At 31.9% G+C, this 27,649-nt stretch overlaps 4 protein-coding genes across 4 annotated transcripts; 1 reads left to right on the top strand and 3 right to left on the bottom strand.

Annotated features, from left to right (window-relative positions):
- Positions 1 to 3,942: 3,942 nt before the first annotated feature.
- HELRODRAFT_170874 (hypothetical protein) lies at positions 3,943 to 5,469 on the top strand (the record flags this gene model as incomplete). The annotated part of the gene is made up of 5 exons (XM_009016697.1): positions 3,943 to 3,993; positions 4,100 to 4,190; positions 4,521 to 4,639; positions 4,929 to 5,001; positions 5,177 to 5,469. 5 exons carry the CDS (start codon positions 3,943 to 3,945, stop codon positions 5,467 to 5,469), a joined length of 627 nt encoding a protein of 208 aa, XP_009014945.1.
- Positions 5,470 to 6,317: 848 nt separating this feature from the next.
- On the bottom strand, positions 6,318 to 8,532 carry HELRODRAFT_76904 (hypothetical protein; the record flags this gene model as incomplete). The annotated part of the gene is made up of 6 exons (XM_009016696.1): positions 6,318 to 6,476; positions 6,598 to 6,641; positions 6,783 to 6,924; positions 7,668 to 7,718; positions 7,956 to 8,059; positions 8,424 to 8,532. The coding sequence occupies 6 exons, from the start codon at positions 8,530 to 8,532 to the stop codon at positions 6,318 to 6,320; spliced, it is 609 nt and encodes a 202-aa protein (XP_009014944.1).
- Positions 8,533 to 10,407: 1,875 nt separating this feature from the next.
- Positions 10,408 to 19,199, bottom strand: HELRODRAFT_170872 (hypothetical protein; the record flags this gene model as incomplete). Its single annotated transcript, XM_009016695.1, has 16 exons — positions 10,408 to 10,563; positions 10,953 to 11,078; positions 11,358 to 11,479; positions 11,970 to 12,060; positions 12,897 to 13,057; positions 14,254 to 14,320; positions 14,597 to 14,689; positions 15,055 to 15,276; positions 15,490 to 15,550; positions 15,906 to 15,971; positions 16,294 to 16,440; positions 16,874 to 16,970; positions 17,211 to 17,294; positions 17,671 to 17,837; positions 18,475 to 18,527; positions 19,068 to 19,199. 16 exons carry the CDS (start codon positions 19,197 to 19,199, stop codon positions 10,408 to 10,410), a joined length of 1,845 nt encoding a protein of 614 aa, XP_009014943.1.
- Positions 19,200 to 19,647: 448 nt separating this feature from the next.
- On the bottom strand, positions 19,648 to 21,540 carry HELRODRAFT_76926 (hypothetical protein; the record flags this gene model as incomplete). The annotated part of the gene is made up of 5 exons (XM_009016694.1): positions 19,648 to 19,793; positions 20,001 to 20,121; positions 20,317 to 20,431; positions 20,813 to 20,973; positions 21,334 to 21,540. Coding segments are annotated over 5 exons (750 nt in total), but the record flags the coding sequence as incomplete, so codon positions are not given.
- Between the last annotated feature and the right edge of the window lie 6,109 nt (positions 21,541 to 27,649).

The following is a 27,649-nucleotide window of genomic DNA, read 5'->3' as shown; positions in this document are numbered from 1 at the left end:
TTAAACTCAAACTTTTTTATCAAATTTTTCTACAAAACATAAACAAATAAGGAAAAGTGAGATAAGGAGAAAGAGAAAGAAAAGAGAGTGCAGAGAAGTTTGCGAGATGTTGAAGGAAATGATGGGGATGAAGATGATGGAGAACAGCTACTGAGCTAAGCAATATTGCAAAAATTATATAGAGGAATTTGTTTTGTGGGTAAAAGATGATGAAAAAAAAACAAACAGTTGAACATCCGACCATCTAGAACACTAAATACATACTTTACACTTACATACACATACATACACATGCAAACAAATACATACATACACAAGCAATTGCTAGAAAACAACAACCCGTTTTGAAGCTAAGCAATTGAGCATTGATGCAAGATATTGTTATTTATCTCTCTGTATGTAGAGGTTTGTACGTATACCAACTTCTAGATCTATAATATATATATATATAGTATGGGTATATGTTTGCAAATAAAAAAAACTGGTGACCCGAAAAAGAGCTTATTGGGCTGCCATAACAGAAAATACAAAAAAAAGATAATCAAACATATACTGTTCACATAATCAAATATAACTAAGAAACCTTTAAAATAACTTCAACTAATTAGTTGTAACAGACCGGACCAAAACTATAAAACGAACAATTACAAAAGATATAAAAATAATCGTTAACTATTAATGGAGCAATAAGTTTTATAAATTAGTTAAAGTCGATCGATGATAATTTAAAACCGGCATTTAACAATGTCCATAGCTTAACACCATGAACGAAAATAGATCGTGAAAATAAGACGGTACAAAATGGTCGACTATAAAGTTCTGATGTATGTCTTGTTTTTCTTATAACAACTAACGATGATTTTAAAAGATACTTATGAAGATATAATACATGAACATATTTAAATTGATCATTTGGTAAAAACAATTATATTATGTTAATATATAAATAAATGATATATAACTATAATATATATATATATATATATAATTTTTCTACTATATATATTATATACAATATACATATATGAGTGTGTGTTTGAGTGAACATGTATGTATATATATATTTGTACATTTTTACACATTTTGTACATTTGTACATTTTTGTACAACATAAACAAAAATGTAAACTTCCGTTTTTTACGTAAAAAATTTTACGCATAAAAACAGTTATATACAGTAGAGCTTATTTGTCATGCATCAGTTTGTTATTACTATAAACATGCATAAACATACAAACGTGTACCCGCGCGCGCCCATACGCACACACATATATATGTATATATGTATATATGTATATATATATATATATATGTATATACATATATATATATATATATATAATATCACACAATCAATTTGTATACACAAATGTATACATAACACACAAGTAGTAGTATACGCATATCCTCATAGGTTTCTGTTCTTATTAGACTCCAATCAATTTGGACACGCACACACGCACGCACACACGCACCGGCACTGATGACGCAAGGAAAAACAACAGGATGTGACCTACAAAGGAATATGAAATTTAATACTAGCGAAAATAAAATTAAGTAGAGTAATACAAAAAGAGTGATTGTCAGGGCATGAACGTTGTAAAGATTGTTGTTGTCGTTATGATACAATACAATGAAATACAGTATAAATAGCAATCGTTAATTGCATCACTCATGTATATATATAAAAGATATATTTCTAAAAAGAATTATGGTAGATGCAAAAAATGATTCACTCTCATAAGATCAATAGCATAGCAGACATTCAAATATCTTGTTACTTGAAATTCCATGCTTATTTATAAACCTATAAATATTATTTTTGCCATTTCTTCAGAAATTAGTTGACTTGTGTAAGAAATTTTTATTTTGTAAACGAAACAAACATAAAAAAAAACACGAACATTGTTTCACTAATAACATAAACTACAATAAAACAACAACAATAGTAGTAACCAATTAAAAATATATGTGTGATTTTGCGTGAGCATTTGTGTGAGTGTGAGTGTGTGTGTTTGTGTAAGTGTGTGTGTTTGTTTATCTGTTATGAAATATCAATAAATCCTTTTTGTTATGAGCTGTAGTGGAAGACTTCTGCCTCCGAAGTCAGTTCTCCGTGTGATACGGCGAAACGTGCGTTTTAGGCAATGCGCAATTTGTTCTCTGTATCTATTTATAAATAATTTATAGTTAGCATATTTTGAAATGTTAATATAATTAATAATAATTTAATAATAAATGTGTAAAATGATTGTAGGAACATAATTAAATTAAATTATTTCGTTCATATACACCGTAGCCATTAATCTATAACGGTGTATTGGATTGATATGTGGTATTGCTGTATTTTTGTTTTGAAATGAAAGGCAGGCGAGATCTTCTAAAAAATTCTTGGGATGGTGATTTATAATATTGAGATGCGTTTGTTTGTGTGCGTGTGCGTGCGTATGTGTGTGTGTGTGTGTGGTGTGCGTGTGTGTGTGTGGTGTGTGTGTGGAGAAATAGTTCATCCTTTCCTTACTAGCTCAACATCTTTTTCAATAATTTTAATTTAATATATTTTTTATCATAATAATAATAATAATAATAATATTTCCTCTTCGAAAAGTACTTTTTCTTAGTACACGTGTTTGTTTTAATGGTTTGCTTGTTCGTTTGTAAAAAGAAACAGTCAACACCTTAAAAAGACACTTTATTTTTTCTCTTGATATTTTCGGAATGTTTCACTCAATAAAACTAATTTCAGTGTGATCAAGCGAACAATATTCGTTCTATATTTGACTTAACGTCAGTTTGAAACGGGAAATATTTTAGTTTGTAAAGTTTCATAGTTGTGTTTTCAAAGATCCTTCAGCGTTGTTTGCAGATAGTATTTAAATTTTCGTCAAAATCATGTATTTAAATTTTCGTCAAAATCATGTATTTAAATTAAGGTCCTTAATTTATTTTGTCATTTTAACAAATTTAAGAAAAGATAATTTATTTTTTTAGCAACATAATAGGATAAAATGAGCTACATACAAACAAATATGTTTTCTTGCCGACTGAGATTTCCAAGAGATCGCTGGAAGTTTGTTTACACGTACAACAGACTGACTGACTTGAATGTTTTGATAATTTGAGACTTGCTGTTGCTACATTCGCTAACCCATAAATTATTTTTATAAACTTTCATTATCGCTAAAATCATTTCGTTTACAATTATAAGATGAACGTTTCAATGTGAAATAAACATTGCTTTAAAAACCTGGACCTTTGCAACACGAGTCTAAACTGTGAAAAATGAAGTGTTTTATGGCATGATACAATTGTGATATACGCTAAAATGCACTCTGCTTTTTTTGTTACTATCGCCCATTACTTATTTTCACTTTATTTAAATTCACTGAATTTTTTAGAAGTTGGCGTTTTTGCTGATGTGAAAAATGGCTAAACTGTTCATATTGATATACGTGTACCTGAATCATTTTTTTTCTATTATGATGACACCTACATCAGTCAACAAAAAAATAGTTTAGTTATGAAAATATTGAAACTCAACAAATCTTCATTCGCTGAAAACAAATAGGAAGCTTACGTTTCAAACATGTCTATAGTTCTTTTTTTGTGAGTGATGAGTGCATCAGTAAGTATTTATCGCAAGCAGCTCGTTGGTAGTAATAAATATTTTATCAGCCTTGCGTCACCACTTTTGAACCATCTCCAACAGACAAAGCCTCTTTTCACAAATATTTGCATAATTAACTCAATATTTCATAACATCTAAATGGCCAAAAGTAGGTACTAGAAAGATAATGCTACTCGGCGAGTTTTTCGCTAAAGTTATTTGTTTTTGTTTGTTTACTCAATGTAAACAAATTTTGTGTTTTGTATTATCGCTACGTTTTAATTGCAAAGACTACTATATAAAACTCTTAATAAACTAAATTACTATTTTGTTACCATGAACAAAGGGAGAAAAATAACAAAAGAATGTTCACAATGTCTCAAGCATGTAAGTCGAGTGTTAGGCGAAACTGACGACTAATGATCTCATTTTATTTTTTTAAATTTAAAAATTTCAATTAATTTATTAATTAATAAATAAATTGCAAACAAAGGTTCCGTCAGCCCGTAAATCCTGCTCAGAATGTGGTTTCAAATTTGTCAGAGAAGTAGAAAACCTAACTGCAAGTACAACTACCACACCAAGTAAAAACGTTTTTTAAACCTAACTAAATTAATTAAATTTTCTATGGAAAAAAATTGTAAATCATCTGATTTTTTACAAAATGATAAGCAAACACTATATATAAATACTGCATGAAAAACGTAAATTTATCCTACAATGGACAAGTTGGACATAAGTTACCAGCAATCAATTTTTGACAGATGCTCCCATCGGATGTAAGTGACAATAAGATATGACATACACTTGCCTGTAGTATATTATTTATGATGTTTGGGGAAATTAAAATGTTTATGGTACAAGCTTCCAGAATAACAACTATGTTCAATTTATATTTTATTAAATATTGGCAGGCACTTCTAATGAATCAACATCACCAAACAAGTCGGCCATTGAAAATAGAACTAGGAGAAGATGTCGAGAGAAACCTCACTTCTTTGATTCAACTGAATACAACACAACTATCAAAAAGGTTGGTCTAACTTTAACTTTATGGCAAGAGGTGATAAATGATAAATATCAATCATTTGATGTTGAAAATACAAAGGAATTTATTTTAAACGGTTGATATATTGATAAAAAAATGTTTAATATTATTTATTGTTTTTTAGATTAAAATCAGAATTGTGTGTTAATATTATATATTAATCTTTTCCAATGCTGATTTTATTTCTTAGAAAATATTGTTTTATTTTTTACATTTATTATTAACAATTTATAATAATAATATTTTATATAGTGAAGCATTTTTTTCACAACAGAGAAAAAAGACTTTAGTGAGAAAATTTCCTGATGAACCTGAATCAAAAGAGTTTGAAAAGTCTAGAGACCAAGGTTTATACAGTTCATTATTTTTTTGAATGTGATCCTACAAGTTAAAAAAATTGAATTCAGTCAGTTCAAATGACATTTAAAAATTGTTTAATTGTGTTGCTTAAATTATGGTAAAATAAACAAAGATATGAATACAATAATTTTCCTGTGTTAATTAACACTATACAAAACATAGGTAACTCCCCTAAGGCATACGATGAAAAGCCAAACTCAACATCACCGACAGGAGCAAGCTCAGTAAAAGATGAAAAATCTAAACCTAACTTGAATCTAACAAACATAAAAGAGGAGTCATCCACAACAACTACAGCAACGACAACGACATCAAACTCAAGCCAGTCCACCAGTGACACCAGAGTTTCAGTGAATGGAGGCAAGAATTGTAAGGATAAAGATATCCACAACAGCAATATCCTTTCTGAAATCAATAGAAGGATTCTTTCCATATCCTGTCAGCCATGCATATAAATCTAACCTACTGATGAAAAACTAATCATTTTTAAATGTTTTTTTAATAAGGCCTAGATTGTTTTGTTTATGCATGCATTATTCATTATATTTACTTGTAAATTTTATATTTGTGTACCTTTTTAGATGAATTTTAGATGAATTGTAACATTTTTATATTTGTGGCTACAGTGGATAATTTGCTTATACGAATTGATTACAAGTTTCAAAATATCTTCATTCAAACTTATTCAATGATAAATTTATTTTAATAATGCATCTTTGTTTTACAAACACTAGTTATGTCCTAGATCAATTTGTTTAATTTTTTTTAATTTTAAAATATGAAACAATACAATGAAGACAAATAAATGTATAAAATATTTATAATCGTTTTTCTCTCGACTATCCAACATCGAATTCATCTTCGTCAACCAATCCTGGAAATAAGTTATCACTGAACTCTGAACTTTCACCTAAGCAACTTACATACAACTATCTCAATGCTAATTCAAGTTGACTAATAAAACCTTATTGCGCGGTTGAGTTTACTTACATTGTCGTTTTAATTCAAAGAAATCACAGGAAAAAGAAACTAAAAAGTTGAATGTTAGCCATGAAATAAAAGTTATTCGGTCACATGTTTTTAAATTTATGGAACGGATTTTACATGTTTGTCTATGAAATTGCAGTCTAATCATTGACAGTCACAATTCGATGGCGCAACTGTTCATTTCTTCACAGATTTGTATAATAAATCGATCAGTAGTGATAAGGTCTTAGCGAACATGTATTAGTTACATGATCAGATCGGTAATTATTTGATTGTCAATCGATTTTTAAGATTAAATATTTATTTAATTAATCAATTAATGTAGTAAGGTAGGTGTTGAGTCTTCATTGAAAGTTTTGACGAGGAACTGCTGGCAGAGGATGCGCATGAACTGAGCCTTCTTCATTTTCGACAGTTCGTACTGCACATCGGCTCTGTTGTTGCTGTTCATTTCCAGCTTTCCAACCAGGTGGACCTGAACATTTCAGATAACACTTGCATTCTCAATAAAACAGATTAATTGATGTAAACGAAGTTTTAACATTTTATAAATATTTTTATTAAAATAAATTGAAAATGATTTAAATAAAACTTACTGCGAAATTTCTCTTTTCAATTTCTCCCTTCCTGTGATGCATATCTAAACAGAATGAGGAAAAAAATAAACAATCTTGGCTATGAAAAAATAAATTTTATTATCTCTTAACATTTAAGAGCTACGTCGTGAAAGAATGTTAGCATGTATGCAACAGTGGCAAAATATAACGACGGAACTACTGACTGATGATGTATTCGAGCATGGTGACATCCCAGATGCATCTGTAGTAAGCGTCCATAGCGTCGAAGCACGTTCCTCGCTCTTGCAAACATTTGAAGGCAGTTGGATAATCCACGTCCTCCAAGAATTGACACAAGACAGCTGCCTGCATCAGATGTTTATAAATTTTCAATTTTTTTTTTAGTCTTTATCATTGCAGCTCTGACATACGCAGAACTACTTACAATGTTACAGATATATTATCTATATATCTTTATTATGTTCTTCATATCTTCAACCATTGATATGAAGCAGCCATCTTCGCCACAAAGGCTGTTTATCCTTTTCATACGACATACACATGTATTTATGTGCACGCGCAAGCACTGCATCATATATGCTGAGTATATGATAGCCAGTGAGATGTTTGACTCAGCCTGCATTCGAACCACTGAGCCATCTCGCCGGCCAACATGCGACAACTTACGTCGTCAACCCATTTACCAACCTCGAAAGGATGGACGGCTGGGTTGACCGGGAATCGGCTACCCGGATGAACCTGTAGAAACTGCATAATTCGAACCCAGGTCGTGGGAGTGGTAGACAGACACGCTAACCACTCAGCCACGAGACCCCAAATGTTGTTATCACGTAAGCAAAATGCACAAACATTATGATTATAATGATTATGACATGAATATGTACGAATACGAAAAGATACATGGCTCACTAAGTAACAACAACTATAAAAACCACATGGCGCATGTAAATAATAAGCCAGTGTAGAGGTAAACAGTTTAAATTTTAGTGTTCTACAATGAAAAAATTGACGACACCAATCCTCAACATTATTCGCTTAAGCCATAGTGCAATTGAAAAAAGAATTAATTTTAAAAAATGGAGCCAAACTTGAGTGTGTAGATTCAGTTGAATGCACGAATGGATCATTTTCTTGTAGACCTGCAACGTTTTAAAATGTGACACTTGTCAGTATATTGATGAATCATTATCCCAAAGTCATGTTTTCATTGATTTATAAACTCTAAAACATCTTTAGCTGCTAGCTTTAATACAGTAGTAGCAATAAAATATGGACGCATATATTTATAATAAACAGTAAGAAGTGGCAAAAAATGTTTATGGAGATATGTAGCACAGCCAGACTTGGTGTGTGTATACTTTACGTAAGAAAGAAACCTGATCGTCATAGACATTCTTCGTGAGAGGTTCCGAGAAGTAATCAGTGGCGACGACACCGAGATGCATGAAGAACTTCATACAGGACCAGTAATGCTTCAAGGCTGTTCGGTTGGCACGTGCAAAATGTTGAATTCAAAATTTTTTAATTGATAATTTATAAATGAAAAAATTATGATAAATTATAGGCTATTGACGTGTTTAGAATGCGTAAAAAACCGCGTTTCAAAAATTTATCAAGTTCGTCTCGTGACAATAATGACAAAGTTACCAAATCACAAAATGCTGATGATGCCAAAAACCGGGTTAAAACTAAATAAGCAGTTTAATAAAGTGTCAAATAATAAAGACCAAAATTCAGTAGAATTGACTAAACATAAATAAATATTTATACAACGAAAATTTTTTTAATTACTCCATACACATTATCAATTGAAAAGACAAATAAACGAAGAACTGGCCATTAACCAAATGATAAGTCGGCTTGTGTTCTAAGCCAGGATGTCTGCTGGTTGTTTATTGCCAATGAGTGATCCAAGATGCAAAAGACAGAATCAAGCAACTGCTCCTTGTCCATCAAACACCTCGAGATGAATGGTCAGGCAAATGGAAATTATGAATATTTAGATTTTTTTAAATTGGTTTAATTTATCTTTCCCCCCTGCAAAATTACTGTTAGGCAAAAAATGTGTAATTCCATCCTAAAAGTTGATTTTTATTTCAATCAGTAAGCGACATCAGTTTGCTACCGAGAAGAATGAATTTGCGTAAATTTGTAACACATTCATTACATAATAAAGGAACACACAATTTAAAAAAATATTAAATGAATTGTGATGCTTTCTATATTCATCTGCAAAGAAACTTTTTCAAAAAATTGTAAAAGACGTTAACTTGAAAACCCCAAAACAAAACTTTTATATAAAAAAATCCAGAACTGACTTATTGATAGCAGTGGGCCAGAAGACGAGATGGCTGCTGAATATTTCATCAGCTACGTCATCATCAGACAACTTGTAGAGTTTCGTCAGGCAGGATATCAACAGTGATAGCACTGTATCATTCTGGCGGTGGTGATGTAGATGATGACGATGACAGAGATGGCGATGATGATGTAGTTGATGATGATGGCAATGATGATGTGAATGATAATAATAATGACAAAAAATGATGATCGCAAATGATGAAAAGAATAATGACGGATGCATGATAAAAACAAATTTTTTGAAAGCAAACAGACATATATCTGTGAGATGAAAGTCATTAGCCAGTCATAAGAGATGGCGTTACTCAGTCGTGACTTGCTGGCAGATGTTGTTGAAAAGATTGGGGCAACTGTGTTGTGTTTGTGTTTATGTTAGTGATCAGTTATTTGTTGACAATAATTATTTGGAATTAGTAGTTAAGTAAGATTTGGCGCGTTGGCCATGAACTAGGGATAAAAATAATTAAAATTTATATTTGATTGTTAATCTGGTTTAATATTGAGATGAATAAATTTAATTTAATTGAAAAGGATCCACAATTTCGTCATTATTATTTCACTTACAATTCTTAAAACAAATATAAACGAAAGATTTCTTGAAAAAGTTCAAAACATCGGCAAAAAAAATTACATAAACACATTCACACAATCTCTCACTCAGTCATGTGAACTGTTATGTCTACAAATGAAAAAAAAAACAAGTAGAAACCAGTATCAAGAAAATTTTTAGCAAGAACTCGAGCAGATTTGATGTATGGCAGTTCCTTGCACAACCTAGCCACCATTTGTCCGAACTACAAATATAACATAATGTTTCCATGTTATTTATAAATTGTACATCCGTGTATAACTGTTATAATCAGAAGTATGAGACAGGAATACGGGAAGATAATGATAGAGTAACCTGTACGATGGCGTTGCTGATGTCCACACTGACAAGCTGGTCCCATTGTTCACCGTTCAGCAGATGAGTTACTGACATACACACTAGATCAGCACTTGCTTGTAAATTTTCTGCTCATTCATTCATTCATTTATTTATAGATCATTCGTTTGTTCATCCATTCATTCATTCATTTATTTGCTCGTTCATCCATTTATTCATTCATTTATATAGCTGATATACAAACAGGCAAAAATTTGTAAACAATTCACCGGCCAATCAATAAGCCAACCAATCAATAAGCCAACAAATCAGCCAACCAAACCAATAAGCCAGCCAACCAACCAACCAACAAGCCAACCGACAAGCCAATTAACCAACCAACCAGGTTCAATATGAAGAGACATAATACAGCTATGACATCTTTTGAAGAGTTCAGTTGAATCTGCATCACATTGATCGCCTGTTGATGTCGTTGTTGATTGCTTCGTATTCTGCATTCAATTAAAAAGCACTAATTAACAAATTTAATTATACAACTTTTACTTTAATTAATTTTAAAATTAACACTATAATGAAAAATTTTAATGTAGAAAATGTTTGACCTTTGACCTATCAATGACCCTCGTGAGGTCAGCCCTGAGAACCTCCCACTTCAACAACTTGACAACTTTGAACATGGTTGTATATTTCAATTTGTTGCTGGCATACGCTAGAAGTTCGTCAGCTTTGTTGTACATCTGCACGGCATCAATGAATGAATGAATGAATGAATGAATAAATAAATGAATGAATGGATGAATGAATGAATGAATAAATAAATGAATGAATGGATGGATGAATGAATGGATAGATGAATGAATGAATGGATAAATGGATGGATGAATGAATGAATGAATGAATGAATGAATGAATGAATGAATGAATGAATGAATGAATGAATGAATGAATGAATGAATGAATGAATGAATGGAATGAGAAAGTAAAAAATGAATGATGAATATATGAATGAAAAAATGAATAGACGAACGAAGATAAAAAAGAATTAATGAACACTGAACGAACAAAAAAAATTAATGAATGGCGTTTTCACCATCGGACAAACATCCATCTCACTAACAAAACCAACTTTAGACTCTAGACATGATCTGGCCTTAGCGATGAGGATGTGAACGAGTGTGATAGTGAATGTTGATTGATTCATTGTTGTCCTCGAAGACATAAGGACAAGTTGTATATCATTTGTTAGTCTCCACTGTGTGGTTGTGTATGTTTCGTGTGTGATCGTGTATGTTGTGTGTGATCGTGTATGTTGTACGTGGTAGTGTATGTTTCGTGTGTGATCGTGTATGTTGTACGTGATAGTGTGTGTTGTGCGTGAGCTTATGTTTTGTGTATTTTGTATGCTGTATGTAATTGTGTACGTTGTGTCGTGCTGTTTATTAACATGTCGTTGGCTCACGTTTAACCTTTACAATTCTCATCACCACATTTTCAACTTCCAAAATGACGATGATGATGAAATGATAACAACCTTATCGGTGAGAGTTACGACGTCAAGCCTCTGCAACTTGAGGATGAGGTCATGAATGTGTGTCGGGTCATAGGTCATCAGCAGCTTCTGCTCTAGGTTGCTTGTCCTTAAGCTGTCATCATCTGGGGTTGTTTGTTTGCGTTTTTGTGTTGTTCGTTTGTTTGTTTGTCTGTATGTAAAAATTGTTGTGTTTAGCTTGTTTGTTTGTTTGTTTGTGTGTTTGAGATGGAAGAAATAATAAATAGACAGACAGATGTCAACATCAGCATGATTAAATTAGATCACCAAAAATGATGATTGTCATCAAAATATTTCATAATTTCCAGCAGATGATGATGCCGACAGAAATATGATAATGAATTAATAATAAATGAATAATGATGGACAATGAATGTATAGAAAAAAACTTAAGAACAATTTAAGCAGATGCAACTCACCGGTATCAATGCAAATAAACGATGGTGACGACGACGATGATGATGGTGATGATGACGAAGGATGTGATGACGTCGATGATAATGTTGTTGTTGCTGCTGTTGCTGTTGTTGTAGATGTTGTTGTATTTGTTGCTGATAAAGATGACGGTGAAGATGAAGACGATGATAACAAAACCAGTTCTTCTTTTGTGAACAGTCCAGAAAGGTGAGTCTTCATCAGGCGTTGTATGAAGTTGAGTTGTGGAAAGGTACTGACGCATAGATACCTTCATAGCGTGTAATGTAATGTAATGATACTAATGTAATAGTGATAATCAGGATGGTTATAGCAATGATAAAGATAGCGATAATGATGTGGTAAGCATGATAACAATAGGGAATGGTAGAGATGATACAAGGTTCTGTATCGTAGATGATATAAATGATAATAATTGTATCATAAACGATGATACTAATACAAATGATCCCGTCGATATTGAAACTACAGCAATTAAAAAACAGAAAGATACAAATATAGACTTCAAACAACAACTACTACAACAACCACAACAACTACAAGTGCATCTACATCAACCACAACTACTACAACTGCTACTGCATCTACATTTACGACAGCCACATGAGCTACAACAAAATCCACAACTGTATCAAGGGGCTAGTTTACTTGAGAAAAAGTTTCAAATACTCCTTTTGACGTGGCGCAACTCTAAAAGCCACGCTGCTACAGACCTGTTGAATTTTGTAGAAATCAACATATCATATCATACCGTATCGTATCATATATCATATCGTATCGTATATCATATCACATAACATCATATCATATATCATATATCATATCATATCATATCATATCACATCATATCATTACAATACAATGCAACACAAACACCATCAACACCCTTGAATTTGTGAAACAGAGCCAAAAGTCACCATCATTCCCTACACAACAACATCTTCCATCTGATCATAATTCTTGCAATATCACCAAAAAGAAAAATACAACACCACAACTTATTGCACCATCACTCTCATCATTATCACAATCTATCTAGTCATCATCGCCACAACCACCACAGCCACCAGCGGCAGCAGCAGCAACCTTGAGAAAAAACTCGACAAGGCCATCAGTATAGTTGATAATCCGGATGAACTGAAAGGCAACGACCTTGCCATACATGATCCGCCGAATTGTATTGCAGACCAGGACCTCTTCATACAGACTGTCCGATCTGTTGATGTTAACACGCGCACAATTTTCAACTACACACATAAAATTATTAAATATATTTTAATTATTAATAATATTATATTAATTATAAATTCCATCGAATGGCTTGATTGATCGAGGCATAAAACAGTCAACCAATAGGTAGAATTAAAATTGCCAATCAATCATCCAATTTATCAGCTAGCCCCACGTTTGCATGCCTCATTAATCAACTGGTCACAAATAAATTTTGGCAAAACTAATCGACAAACTCTTCAGACAATTTAACAATCAATCCGCATCGACCAATAATCAGTCATCAAACTAATCAACCAATCAATCACTCACTCAATCAGAAATTAACCAATCAACCGACTGATATCCTCTAACAACCAACCAACCAACCAGCCAACCAACCAACCAACCAACCAACCAGCCAACCAACCAGCAAACCAACCTTTGAGCGGCCAAGGCCCAATCCTCAAGAGACAACCTGAAACTGCTTGTAAGTTGTTGAAGTATGAGGTCTTCTACCAGCAATGCTGTCAATCCCTTTTAACAAATCCAACCGACAATGATGAGAATTTTTTGAATTCGATTTATTCAATCGAATGTTTATTCAAATTATTTCAATTAATTCAAAATATTTCAATTTATTCAAATGTTTGTTCAGTCAGGTGCTCAATTTTTTGATGAATAGCATAACGATTTAACTGAGTAACCAATCAATAGCCTATAGCAACCATTGAATCGACCAACTACGTTGGTTGGTTGGCTTGTCAGTTACACAACCAATCACATAACCAAAATTAATTAATCAATCAATTAATCAAAAAATTAATCAATCAATAAATCAATCAATCACACAATCAATCAATCAATCAATCAATCAACCAACCAACCAACCAATCAAACAATCAACCTGCATATTATTCTTCAAACACTCTTGCACTCCTTCCTGGATTGTTGGTTTCATCAAAGTAAGTGGCGACTTTCCCACGATACCTGTTACGTTATGCCATGTCATGCCATGTTATGTTATACAATTCAACAGCTAACAAAATACAAAATATGTATAAGTGTCTGTATACAAAGTGGATGTATATGGATGCAGTGGATGCAGATGTATAAAATGATGTATATAAATGCGTAATGACGTATGTAAGGGATGAGTATAGTATGAGTGAATGAGAGAGTGTAGGCGGTATGGATGCTGTCAGAATGTACGCAAACATATCTATGCACAAACCTGAGCAAGCTTTCAAATATCCAGAACATTTGGCAGAATTGATGGTCATGAAAATTGGATCACTGATCTATAGTTGTTAAAAATAAATGATATTCTTACATGAGAAATGATCGAAAGAAAAGACCAATACTTAAACCTTAACGAAAGTTGTGCTGAGTGGTGAAATAATGGAAAGCAGCATAAATGAAACGTGATTTTTAAACAATGATATCAAAAAATACATATATAACAGAGCCAAACAAACAAAAACACACGACCACCACAACAAAAAACAACGCAGCAACAACATCAACCACAACAAAACAATGACACACGACAATAAGCTCCAAACAGACAGACAGACCAGTAGTTGAAGCCTGTTGCACTGTTCAAAAGAGGTCAGGGCCTTATCATACCTCCTCTTCATAAAGTACCAGCCACCAAGGGCGTACTGTATCTATTGTTAGCACCCAACCACCAGATAAAATTATTTATTTATTTATTCGTTGATTTATTTAATTATTTAATTTATTAATTATTTATTTATTAATTGCGAGTAATTAAGTTGAAATTAATTAATGGTAAATATGAGATTTTTATTTCTAGTTTCAAGAAATGAACAAATTAATGTGAATCAGTGAGAGTTGATGACCAGCTTAAACTAAAAAAAATATACATCAATATCATTTTTGAAAGCTTACCCACCCACCCATCATCATCATCATCGTCGTCGTCATCATCAACACCTAATCACAATCATTATCATCACAATCACCACAACCGTTATCATCGTAATCATCATCATCCTCCTCATAAATATACCTGACAATGAATTTCATTGGTTGAGACGACTTTACACATGGACCAATCACAGCTAGCGATTTTGTTGCCATTCTTAGCGCTACTATTGCAGCTAAGTATGACATCTTTGTTGCTGTTGTTTGACGGCTTCATTGAGATACTCTTCATGATGGGTAACATGCCTGAAACATTTCTGTTGCTTAGCATGGAAGCCAGAACATCAACCACATTATCTTCATTATCCTGCAACTATTTCAAACAATCATCAATGGTACATACGTTCAATTTCATCCCTCACGTACAATGTTAGTATGATCGTTGTAATCATTATGTTATTGCACTTGTTATTTAAACATTTTATAAATTAAATTTACAAAAAGATAATATAATTTTGTTTAAATCTTTACTGGAATACAAAAATGAAATAAGAATGGAATGAAATAATGAATTGCTTACAATTTTCATGACCATCTCTTTAGTTACTGCTGTCTGCAAGCTTGGATCCAACAAGCCTGGTCTATATGTGTAATGTGCATGTTTCTTTGTGTGCATGTGTCATTGTATATATAAGGTGATATATATATATATAAGATGTGTGTATATATGTATTTGTTCCAGCAGAGCAATATTTATTTGTGCGTATGTGTGTTTATATGTGTGTGTGTATGTATATATATATATATATATATGTGTGTGTGTGTGTGGTGTGTGTGTGCACAAACGTGCGTGAATTTGTATATGTACACAACATGTATACACACATTACCCAACGAGCTAATTACCTTCAAACAATGTTAATCAGTAACAAACAGATTAGACAGAAAGGAAGCAAAAAAAATAGCAATAAAAAAAGGAAATATTGAAAATCTAACATTTGAACGTGTGGAACTTTTGGAGGTTTGACAGGGAATCGATCCTCGACCAGGAATTTCAAGCACCTGTTCAAACGAACAACATCGAATGTTTAATTTACATTTTATCGTGAAGTTTAGAAATTATTGACACGATAGTATCAATATTTAATTACAAAATAATTAATAAAAAAAAAATACCATAAACATTTAAAAAGATTTGCCAAAAAATTATCAACTTATAAAAAATAATGTAAAAAAATTTGACAAAAAATGTTAAAAAACCAAACAAATGCTATAACTACATACAGCATGCATACATAAACAAATTTATAACTATAAACAAACATCAAATAATTTGAGTACATAGTTTGAAAACAAACAAACAAAATTTCATACAAAAACTAACCAGCAGTAGTAGGAAGCTAATGCTATGATGGTCTGTGGAAACAAGTTGTTGACATCAATCTCGGCCAATGGAAGCCTGTGGAGATCCTTGTCACATGTCAGTCGGATCCATTCCACGAGCAGGCTGTGCATGAAGCCTGGTGACAAACTGGAAGAATTTTCATTTGTGATTAAATAATTTATAAAATTAGTATTTTTTTACAAAAAAATATTTAAAATAATTATTCACAATAGTAAAAATAATTATAAAATGAATGATTTATCAGTTGAAAATGAATCATTGAGAAAAATTCATGTCAATTTTCTCAAATTTTATAAAAAATTATAACCAACTAATAATAATAGATAAGGTGGAATGGATGGTGTAATTGTTAAGGTATCTGGCATTGCCTATTTGTAGATACTGGGTTTGAATACAGGGAAATCCTCACCTATAGCGCACACAACATGTGTGTGTGTTTGCGTGGTGTATCGATTAATGTGCATATGCATTAGCTATGGTTGAAACCTCAGAGAAATGCTTCAACAAACCGCTAAAAAGAAAAAAATTTATACAAATCAGAAAACTTGAGTATACTAACTTTTTATGGAGGTATTCCAGATTCCAATTCAGATGTGAGGCAGCCTTCAAAGCAAGCATTTTCAGGCATCTTATTTTGTTATTTTCCACATTATCCCCTAAAACACATGACAGGGCGAGAATGAATAAATAACTTTGTTTATAATTTTGATATGAATGATTTTTTTAAATAAATTTGAAAAATATTCAACTAAAAGCAAATGCAAATTATTTTTCTAAATTAAAGTAGGTAAACAATTTGTAATAATAAATAAAGATAAATAAAATGATGCGGCTATGAATCAGGAAAAAGAGAATTTAAAAAAAATTGCCTAATTTTTTAGCATTCTCAAGATGACTTTCTTCATTAAGTTCTTTAAGATTGCTGGCTGCTACTTCGGCCTGGTAGAGGAAGATTGATATAAGATTCACTGCTTGGCGTTCTATTGAAAAAAATCAATTAATTAAATTGAAAATTTAAATTTAACATAACTCACTAAATCAGTAATTTAAAGAATGAACTTGTATTGTATGTTTATAAACACAACGATAACTGTTAACTGGCACTAAAAAATTAGATGTATATATTAGATTAGAATATTAGATGTGATATATTCTTATATATTACAAATTACAGTGTAATATTATGTAACACTTTTATTAGCTAAGTAAGAAGAAGTATTACAGTGATAATGTTATAATTATTTATTATGTAACAAGTAACACTTTTTTTCAACTCTCTTACAAAAATGAATAATGCTAAATGATAATCTAGTCTTATTACTTACAAGTCTACCAATTACAGTATTACACACTAACCAGAATTCAACTTCTCAAGATGTTCCTCAATTAAATTTTCGTTCAAGAGGTACATGAACCAGGAAAACGATTCTGATCCTCCATCATCCGGACCGCCTCCGTCACTCTGCATCATTGACTTGACAGTGATGGTAGTAGGAGTAGTAGGGTAGGTTAGCTGAGGACTTCTGATGAGTTTACAAAAGCACTTAAATAAAACTAATTAAATGTTTTTAAGAATAAATGTAAATATATAAATTTAATAAGACCATATATCAAATAAAAATATCATTCAAACTAAAAAATAACCAATTTCAAGATTAATAACTTTAAAACGGTAGCGATAATTAAGAACAACACCATAGATTAAGATAAATATTAAAAGTTAAGCCGGATTTTAATCAATGCATTTATTTTATACGCAATCTATTGGAACTTTTAATAAAATATTAAAAATTGAAAAAAATTTGTTAAAACGTAACAGTAACATGATTTGTTAATATGATCTGTTATATGTTCAATTAATAATTAATTTTTTTTGTCTTATACTTCAGGTTATCTCACGGATTTATCTGTATTAGCCGTTATTAATGACTCCAGCATCAACGTCATCAAAATTTATATTAAAAAAATTTAATTGTTAAAATTATTTCTGTTATTATCTTCATCATTTAGGATCAGTGCTGTACCGATTCAACATTTTCATTTTAGGTGTATCTTCAAGGAAGAATCAACGCCTGTTTTCTTCTGCGAAAAAGGATTGTTTGTTTGTCATCTGTACAAAATTTGTTTCGCGTATAAAAATTGCATGCTACTCCGACTAACTTCTTGTTAAAAAAATTTTTGGCCGAGTTGAATCGTATATTCTCAATATATACCTTTTAAAAAATCAAAATTCTGACGAAAGTATAGTTCGTTAAAACATGTGACAAAAAACATGCAAGTAGTTACAGAAAGCTACGTGGACTTCTTATCTTTTAGTCATCCCAGTTAAACGTGTCGTTCGTTGGATTGAATATTCAATAAAAATAAAATGCGCACAGTTCAATTGCGATATCTTCCCAAGAAACACGCACGCAAACACCGCCGATGCGAACGATGATAGCTGCTTGTTTTCTGTGGATACTGGATGGCAAACAAAACCGACAGAGCAGATTTCTACACAAGAGTGAGAAGAGGTCCAGTAATTAATAATCACCGCAAGGAAGCGACAGCGTCGTTGACGTGAGGCGAACGTATATGCACCTTTAAGGCGAAAGTATATGCACCTTTTCCCTGCTGTAATGTTAGCGATCTGATGCTCAACAACAGTGAAGCAAAACTAATGTAATAGAAATACATTAATTTTTATTGTACTTAAAGAAAATAAAAATTTGCAATTAATTCAAAAAAAGTGCGTAAAACTGCAGTGGACTGACCAGAACGATCTTGTCATGAAAACAAATAAATAACATTGAATACATACAAGCAAACAAGAACACAGATACAAGTAGATCAATGAGAGCACAATACTCAAAAGCCACCTCCAGGCAATCATTACTGACTCTCATCACACATCAGTTGCATTTTCACAAAATAAGCGGAAGCACTCGGTATAAAAATAATTAGAGATAGAAAACGACGTTAGAAAAAAGTGCCTGTCAAAAAATATCTAACATTTTTTTGGACATATATCAGGTCCGTTAATTCAATTATTTATACATAAACACGCACACATATACACTCATACACACACACACCAACAATTATATAACATGTGGTCATCAAATCAACATGAAAATAAATTATGCAATCAAAAAGGAATTTATGATTTGAACGAATAATAATAATTTTAAGAAAAAATTTTAAATTACGTGAACGTGATGGCAAAATGAACAATATTTCAAGCATTATTTATTTGTTAATTTGTTATTTATAAATAATAAATTTTATAATAAAAACGATAGAATGAAATAAATGCATCAAAAAACACGATAGAAAAAAATGTGACAGAATCATTCAACGAAATAATTTCTTTGAACATTGGTTGCAGTAGGGCCTATCATTGTGCTCCTTGAATGTTCCCATGTTGAGAGCCTGTAAGCAGAAGGTGCATACAAAATGTCCAGGGTGATACCTTCTGCTCATTGCCATCACGGAAGCTCCTAGTGGTTCAAACAAATTTCCAGTTGAATTTCATAGAGTTGACTCAGAACACATCACACCACATGATTTGATTATGTCTAAGATATTCAATACAAGACTAATTAAACAAAGCTCGTATTTTTTCATTAAAACATTGAATATTTCAACCAATGAATGTACATACATACATATATAGTTTATAGAAGAAGATAAGAACGTGATCTAACCCGTGATGGGCTGCTTACAAGTGAAGCACAATCCCCCCCTCGTTGCATTGAAGTGTCTCTCACAATATGGAAACCCATTGAAGTCATAAAAACTCCCAGAAGTAAATGGAGTTTTACAGTCCTACAGGTTTATTAGATTTATATCAGTATCGGTAATGTAATTATTAATGCTATTTAGGATGCTCAAATGACGTAAGGTTTCAGGTTTGTATCTTTAGTGCCACTTAAACAACAAATAAAACTCTAAAAGAAACCCAGCTACAATGCTAAAAACTTTGTAGCATAGTAAATCAAAAGAATCATACAAAGTACTAACAGTGCAAACAAAGCAATTGTTGTGCCATTTTTGGTTCAACGCCGTGACGTAGTTGCTTGTTATGGTACACCGACAACCGGAACATTTCAAGGCAAACAAGTTGAAAAAATCGCGACTATTTTGTTAACGTGAACGCATATGTATGTACGCACGTAGGAATGTGTTGTGTATGCATGTATATGTTTGTATGTAATGTATGTATTTTCTTTTCTTGTATGTATATAAGGAAATTATGTTTAGTTTATTACAGCCATTATACGTCATTTATAATCTTCATATGTCATAACATAGCCGCAACATGTAACAAGTTATTAGATAAATTACTAAATTTCACAACAACAAAGACCTTCAAGATAAAAAAATATCGTAAACAAATCTGCCAATATGTTTTACGTCAAACCACGTTTTTATGAACGTGCCATTGTTATTTGGTTCTATTATTATTTACTTACATGGCATCATGCAACTTTAATCATCAGCCAAAAACCAAGTAAACCTGCAATATGGTTGTCCCTCCATCTCATGAAACCCCACTGACCCTTCCTCGTCTCTCCCACCACCACCACCAACACCACCAGTAACTTTCAAGACGACTCCACAGTGGTGGCACGAGAAATGATGGGGGTGCCATGTTCTTTCCAGCGCGCTCACGCATTCCTTTGTTGAAATATTTATTTTCACGACGCAGAAATGCATTGAAGTTTAAATGCTCTCTCATGTTGCAGCATAAATAAATGAAATATTTCTAAACAAAAAAAAGTCAATGGTGAGCTATTAGTGGGGAAATATTTCTTAATAAAAAAATCAATGGTGAATAAATATCTTACATTCCAAACACCATTTTTCAATCTGGCATTAAACAAACAGATTAAAGGTATGAGTTAAGTTGATGTTGTAATAAATAAGCTAATTTTATAAACAAAAAAACTCATTATGTATGGTCTAATAAATTCTACAGAGCAATTAAACAGGCGACGTTTCAAACAATTTCAATTGGAAAAAGTTTCAAATACCAACATTAAGTATAGGATCATTGCATGCAAAACACTTGGGACTGAACAATTCGATGTAGTCGTGTTCACAGTAGGCAAGACCATCTCTCTCGTAGAATATGTCGGTTCCTATTTTTGTCTGGCAGTGAGCACATCTGAAGTGATCAACATGCCACAATTTGTCCAGTGCCGTCAGAACGTCTCCTGTTATGTGCTCGTTGCAGAGAGCGCATTTGTTCTCACTCTTTGCTGGTATAACGTTGCTAGTATTATTACCGTTAACGTCTTTTACGCTGCTGTTTTCGTTAATGTTGTTGTTGTTGTTGTTGATGTTGACGAAATATTTTTCCGACTGTATAACCTAGAGAAGTAAAATAAAGAACCAATAAACTCATAATCAAAAATGATAATTTGATAACTTTCAAAGAAAAACCTGTGTTGTTATGTTATCCTCTGATGCAATTGATTTTGGTTGGAGGTGTGTTGTGATTGCCTGCAGATTTGAGTCAAGTTGTTCCGATCGTGAGTTATGTTGTTGGTGTTTCAGTTGCTGCACTTGTTCATTCACAGGTGATTTGGTCACTGAGTCGGAGAACCGGGTGAAGTTGTCATATACATCAAAGTTTGCATTCACCTAAAATGTTATTTTGTTACTATTGCTAAATTTATTCATCACTTCATTTGGGCTAATTGAACTAACTCAACTTACATGCTGGTTGATGTTGAGTTGTGGAGTATACTGTTGTAGTTGTTGTAAATGTTGGTGTTGTTGGTGGTGGTGGTTGTGTTGTGGCAGTTGCTGGTGTTGTATTTGTTGTTGACGAAACTGTTGTCGATGTTGTGGTTGTAAAAATTGTTGTTGTGATTGTGATAACTGATGCTTGTGCTGCTCCGGAACCTGATGTTGCTGCTGATTTTGTTGAAGACCTTGTTGCTGAGGTTGCTGATGATGGTTTGATTGAGGGTGATAATTATGATATTGAGAGTTATTCAAGGATTGTAAATCATTTGATGGGACCAGATTAAGTTCATCCAAAGAATCGTAGACGCCATCACCTGCTCTCTCCTTCTCTTCAATGAATAACTCTTCATCTTCATCCTCGGTCTGATTGAAGTCATCCAAACTATCATAAAGACAATCCACTATTTGTACTTGCTGTTGCTGTTTTGGTTGTTGAAGCTGTGGTTGTTGAAGCTGTGGTTGTTTCTGCTGTTGCTGAAAAAAGTGAATTTTATGTTTTGCTAATTCATAAGAGGTCAATGTCGATGGAGCAGAGATAATTGACTGGAAGGAAGAACGACTTGATGAGTAATCATCGGTTGTGTTTAAGCTTTTGTTGTTGTTGCTTGTTGCATTTAAACTGCTGTTGTTGGCTACATTGTCAACGTTGTTGTTCACTACGCTATTATTTTTTAAATCAAGATGTCTGTTAATTATTGTAGTGGAGTTATCAGCATCAACTCTGAATTCATTCTGAATCGTACTTGCAGGAAAATTTTCATTCTCACTATCATCATACTGTTTTTGGTAAACAGATAAACAATCATATACAAAATTATCATGTTGCTGATGCTGTTGCTGTGAGTTCAAACCTGCTTCATATTTTTGGGATGGTTTCATAGAATTCTGATCAGCCACTAAATTGCTAACATGAGAACATCCATGAAATGTACTAGAGTGATTATAATTTAGTCTGTTGTTCAACATGGAAGTCTGCATGTTGTTATTGTAATCTTTGAAGTTGATGTGATTGTTGCTAAGGTTGTTGTTACTAATTTTGTTCTTGATGTTGTTGTTGTGATTGTTGGTGTAGTTGTTGAGGTCACCTGCTGTCTTCATGTCAATGCAATTGTTATTTTCATCACAATTCAAATGTTGCAATTTGCTTTTCACAGAACTTATGTCACTGTTTTCATCAAATTTTCTGCTCTGATTGACATTTCTGTTTCTAGACAATACATTACAACTGCTACCATTATTGATAGTAGTAAAGTTATTACCAAAGCTATCACTGAACTTATTATTATTGTTGTTATTGACCGAAAAATTTTGAATGCTGTTGTAATTTTTGTGGTTGAAGTTGTTAACATGGGAGAGTTTGTTGGTTGAATGAGCAGCAACTGACATGCCTTCAAAGGAGTGCCTCAACTTTAAAACATTGGAGTCACCACTGATGGAAAGATTTAAAGTTTAAAATGAAATTGTTTCATCATTTAATCATCAAAGATGACGATTGAGATGACGTGTTATGATGTTCTTAAAGCAGTTAAAAAATGTGCGAAGAAAGGATGTGCATTAAATTAAATTAAGATGTTTGTCCTTAAAATTTTTTTAAATTTAATTTTTTGAGTGTTGTGATTTTAGATTTTATTTCAATTTAGGTTTTTTCTTTAGTAATTTTAAATATCAACTATTAATATTTTTCACTGATTTCAAAAGTTCTTAATTGAAATAATGGCCAAAATGATATTGATGTTACTATTGAAAAAAATTGATGTTTACCTAGAAACATTTAATTGAAACATTTTTTCAACTTATATAAAACTTACTATATATATATGTACACACATGCGCGCACGCCAAATCACACGCGCACACACACACACACACACACACACACACACGCACGCACACACGCACCTACATACACACGCTTATTATGCACACAAATTTTACTACTGATGCACAGGCATTTGGATAGAAAGATCTAAAATCAAACACATAATTTGTGGAAAACTTTAGTTGTTGTTGCAAATATTGCCATAAATGAAACGACACTTCAAATAAATTTCAATGGAATGCTATAAAATTTAAGCTAGGAATAAACTAAAAATTTTCGAATTTTTTTAAAATTGCATACATACCTTGTCATGGCAGAAGTATTTGGCTTGGCTGAAAAGATATAAATAACATTTAATAATGCATGCAATAGATTATTTATCCACAATTTTTAATCTAAATGTAATTATCATGTCAGTTAGAAAATGAATGCATGGACATAAAATAACATTCAACATAATTGCGTGAGACCATCAGACGTCACTTGCTGAACTGAATAAATCATCTTGTTTAACAAGACAAATAGGAAAAAACATGATATGGTGCCATAATTAAGCAAAAGGAGCAACAATAACCAATAACGTTAATAGAAACATGGACATTGTTGTCATACTGACCAGGTTTTTTGCGAAGTAGCGTCGAGGAGGTGAGTTCTTCGAGAAGATCATCGAGATCACTGGTGGTGTTGATGGTGGAGGATAGTGAGGAATCATTATCATTCCTCATCCTCCTACTGCTACATTCTTCCTTGTTTCTCCAGTTGAGAGATGATGATGAAGAGAGGGGCAATATGGACATGGATGAACTATCATTTTTAGAATTTTGAAGCAAATTATAAATTCTATCGGCATCGTTCTCAACAAATTGTTGTGATCTACGAACTCTGCTTGTAGTGTGAGGCATATTTATAAGTGGAATGCTCTGCAGATGTGTATTATGATTTTTAACGTTTTTAACATCTCTCACCACTTGATTACAGTGCAACTCATCCACTTCATTAGAGTTCTGTCTGCATTGTTTAGCTTTGTTAATGGCGTAGTTATGTACATGGTTGTTAGCATTAATTTTAGAGAGCAGTTCATTGATGCTTCTTATCTTGTTTGCAAATTGTTGTTCATCACGTACATGAGTGTGCTCTTTACATGACATGCTGGCTTTGTTCTTGGCGTTCTCTTTATCAATGAAATAATCTACATCATTTACAACTGGTTTGTCGATCAACTTGGGTTTAGAAAGTGTTTTTTCATATTTCAGATCAAATGGAGGTAATATGGTAGTTGATATTCGTTCAATTTTGGTCTTGTCAGAAGATTTAGTTTGAACTTTACAAAATTTTCTTGTCTCTACATCTTGCAGAAGAGCATCTGTTAAAAATTTCAAATGAAAATGTATCAAAAACTTTAACTACTGATTCAAAGAAAGCCTAACAAAATGAGTATATGAGTATTTATGCACCAAGCATTGATCATGTTATTTCAAAAGTCTGTTTCAGGCAATTAAATAATCAATTTCAGATGCGCCTAACGCTGAAAACGATATAAAAAAGACAGGTATAATATTAATACATATAGATAATAACTTTAAATATGTGCTCTATGTACATATAAATGATATATAGTTGAATTCCAACGCATAACATTAAAGAAACATACACTGCATAGCACATAACACCACAACACATATGCACAGCCCATGCATGCATGGAGTGAATGAGGCCATTCATTGGAATGAAACCATTATTCATCTATAATGAAAATGAAATTATTCCTCCATCATCACCGTCACCACCATCTTATTAGTCATCATTACTATTACCGTCGTCATTATAAACATCAACGCCATGGCTATCTATATCTTCAATACTATCATCCTCATCACCATCATCATTGTCATCATCATCATCATCATCGTCATCACCAACATCAACATATATGAAATTATTATTTTGACATAGTTCATACGTATTGCATTCCAACTTATTAATAACAATTGCAATAGAAATATTTACATCCATATGACATTACAAATGTGTGCATTCACCACTTGAGCAACAGAACACCATGCTATTAAAACATATATATATACACACGACAGCAGTATCATATGGATGGATCATTGAAAACTTAATGAAGCGGCTTAACGGGAACTTTTTCAAAAAAGTTAAAACATCTTTTTCACCAAGTTGACGATGACAATAAATCACTAACCATATCATGATTACCAAATTTAAGATAATCACCATCTTCATCATTACCATCTTCATTATTGTTATTATTATTTTATGTAATTTATCATGTGACTGCTAAAAATAATGAGTTTGAAGATCGTGAAATTTCAAATTTAAACAAAAATATACATTTCCCTGAAAAATAAAAACAAAATAAAAAAAAATAAAAAAAAATAAAAAAAACACCAAGATGAGAAACAAGGTAAATTCATAAACATCATTATAGAGAAATAATTCTCCTTCAATATTTTAATTTGATATGAATTTATTCAAAGTTAAGTAAATGAATATATGAACAGTTTAACATGAAACAACATATTGAAGCTGCTTGGCATCATTGATGGCATTAACTTACACACACCCTATTTTACAAGGTATAGCTCTCTCTATATATATTTATGACACTTTTTTATATAAAAATTTTACCATTAGAAATTAAAAACCTTAAAACAACTCAAATAAGCAGCTAAATAAAACTCATTCCTCAATTAAATATATATATATATATATATATACATACATATATATGTATATATATATATATACATATGCATATACACACGTTCAAAATTAAAAATATATACATAAACACATTCAAGTTTTTGATGTTAAAATGCAAAAAACATATTATTTATCATAAACCCTTTATTAAATACATAATGAAAGAATAAATAATGTGATAAAGGTTGTGGACATAAATAAATAAATATAAAAGACATGAGAGTCACATAAACTGAACCTTCAAACCCATCAAATAAAATGATAAATTAAATGACCTCAAAACTGCACATGGAAACAAGGATGTTTCAAACTACTACAATTCATAAATATATCTATCTTACCATAATGATGTTATGTTGTGAGATGCTGCATGCAATCTAAGTGCATACAGGCATCCCACTTCAATAGAATTCAATTTTGTTTATTTCCTAGTTTTGTGATGTGTTGTTTGCATGCAAACTAAGTATGGCTGTACTATATCGTAATATTGTGTGAGTGTGGTAAGTTTTTTGAATATGATTAAATGAACTAAAAAAAACATTGGCAAAGCATATTAAGAATTAAGTGAATTGATAAATATTAAACCTAATAAATTACTGATTACAAACCAACTTTGGCTTAACACAAAAAACCTATCAAAAACATTAATTTAAAAATTTCATCTGAATTAGCTACAACGCAATAAAATCACCACCATCATTACCGAGAATAAAAGACAGACTGAGGTAGAAGAAAATAAGCAGATATCAGAAACAGAAAAGGGCTAAAAATAACTGAAACAAATGTGAGCAAATACAATGTACACCTTCAATGAGTGCGTGCACAAACATGAGAAGAATATGAATGGTGGTACTGATAAACATAACATCATTGTAAACAATCTCCTCCAGCAGTTTGTATTTATTACATTTTTATGGTTATTTACACCAATGTACCACATTATAAAAATAAAAAAATAAAACATCACTATTTAGTACATGATTATATAACTATTATATTAATGTATTTATAATATTTATACACAGTTCTTGTTACACACACGCAACACACACA

This window comes from Helobdella robusta, assembly GCF_000326865.2.
Source record: "Helobdella robusta unplaced genomic scaffold HELROscaffold_19, whole genome shotgun sequence".
Taxonomy (NCBI): domain Eukaryota; kingdom Metazoa; phylum Annelida; class Clitellata; order Rhynchobdellida; family Glossiphoniidae; genus Helobdella; species Helobdella robusta.
Note: the sequence above shows the minus strand (reverse complement) of the source record. Positions and strands in the feature narration are given on the sequence as shown.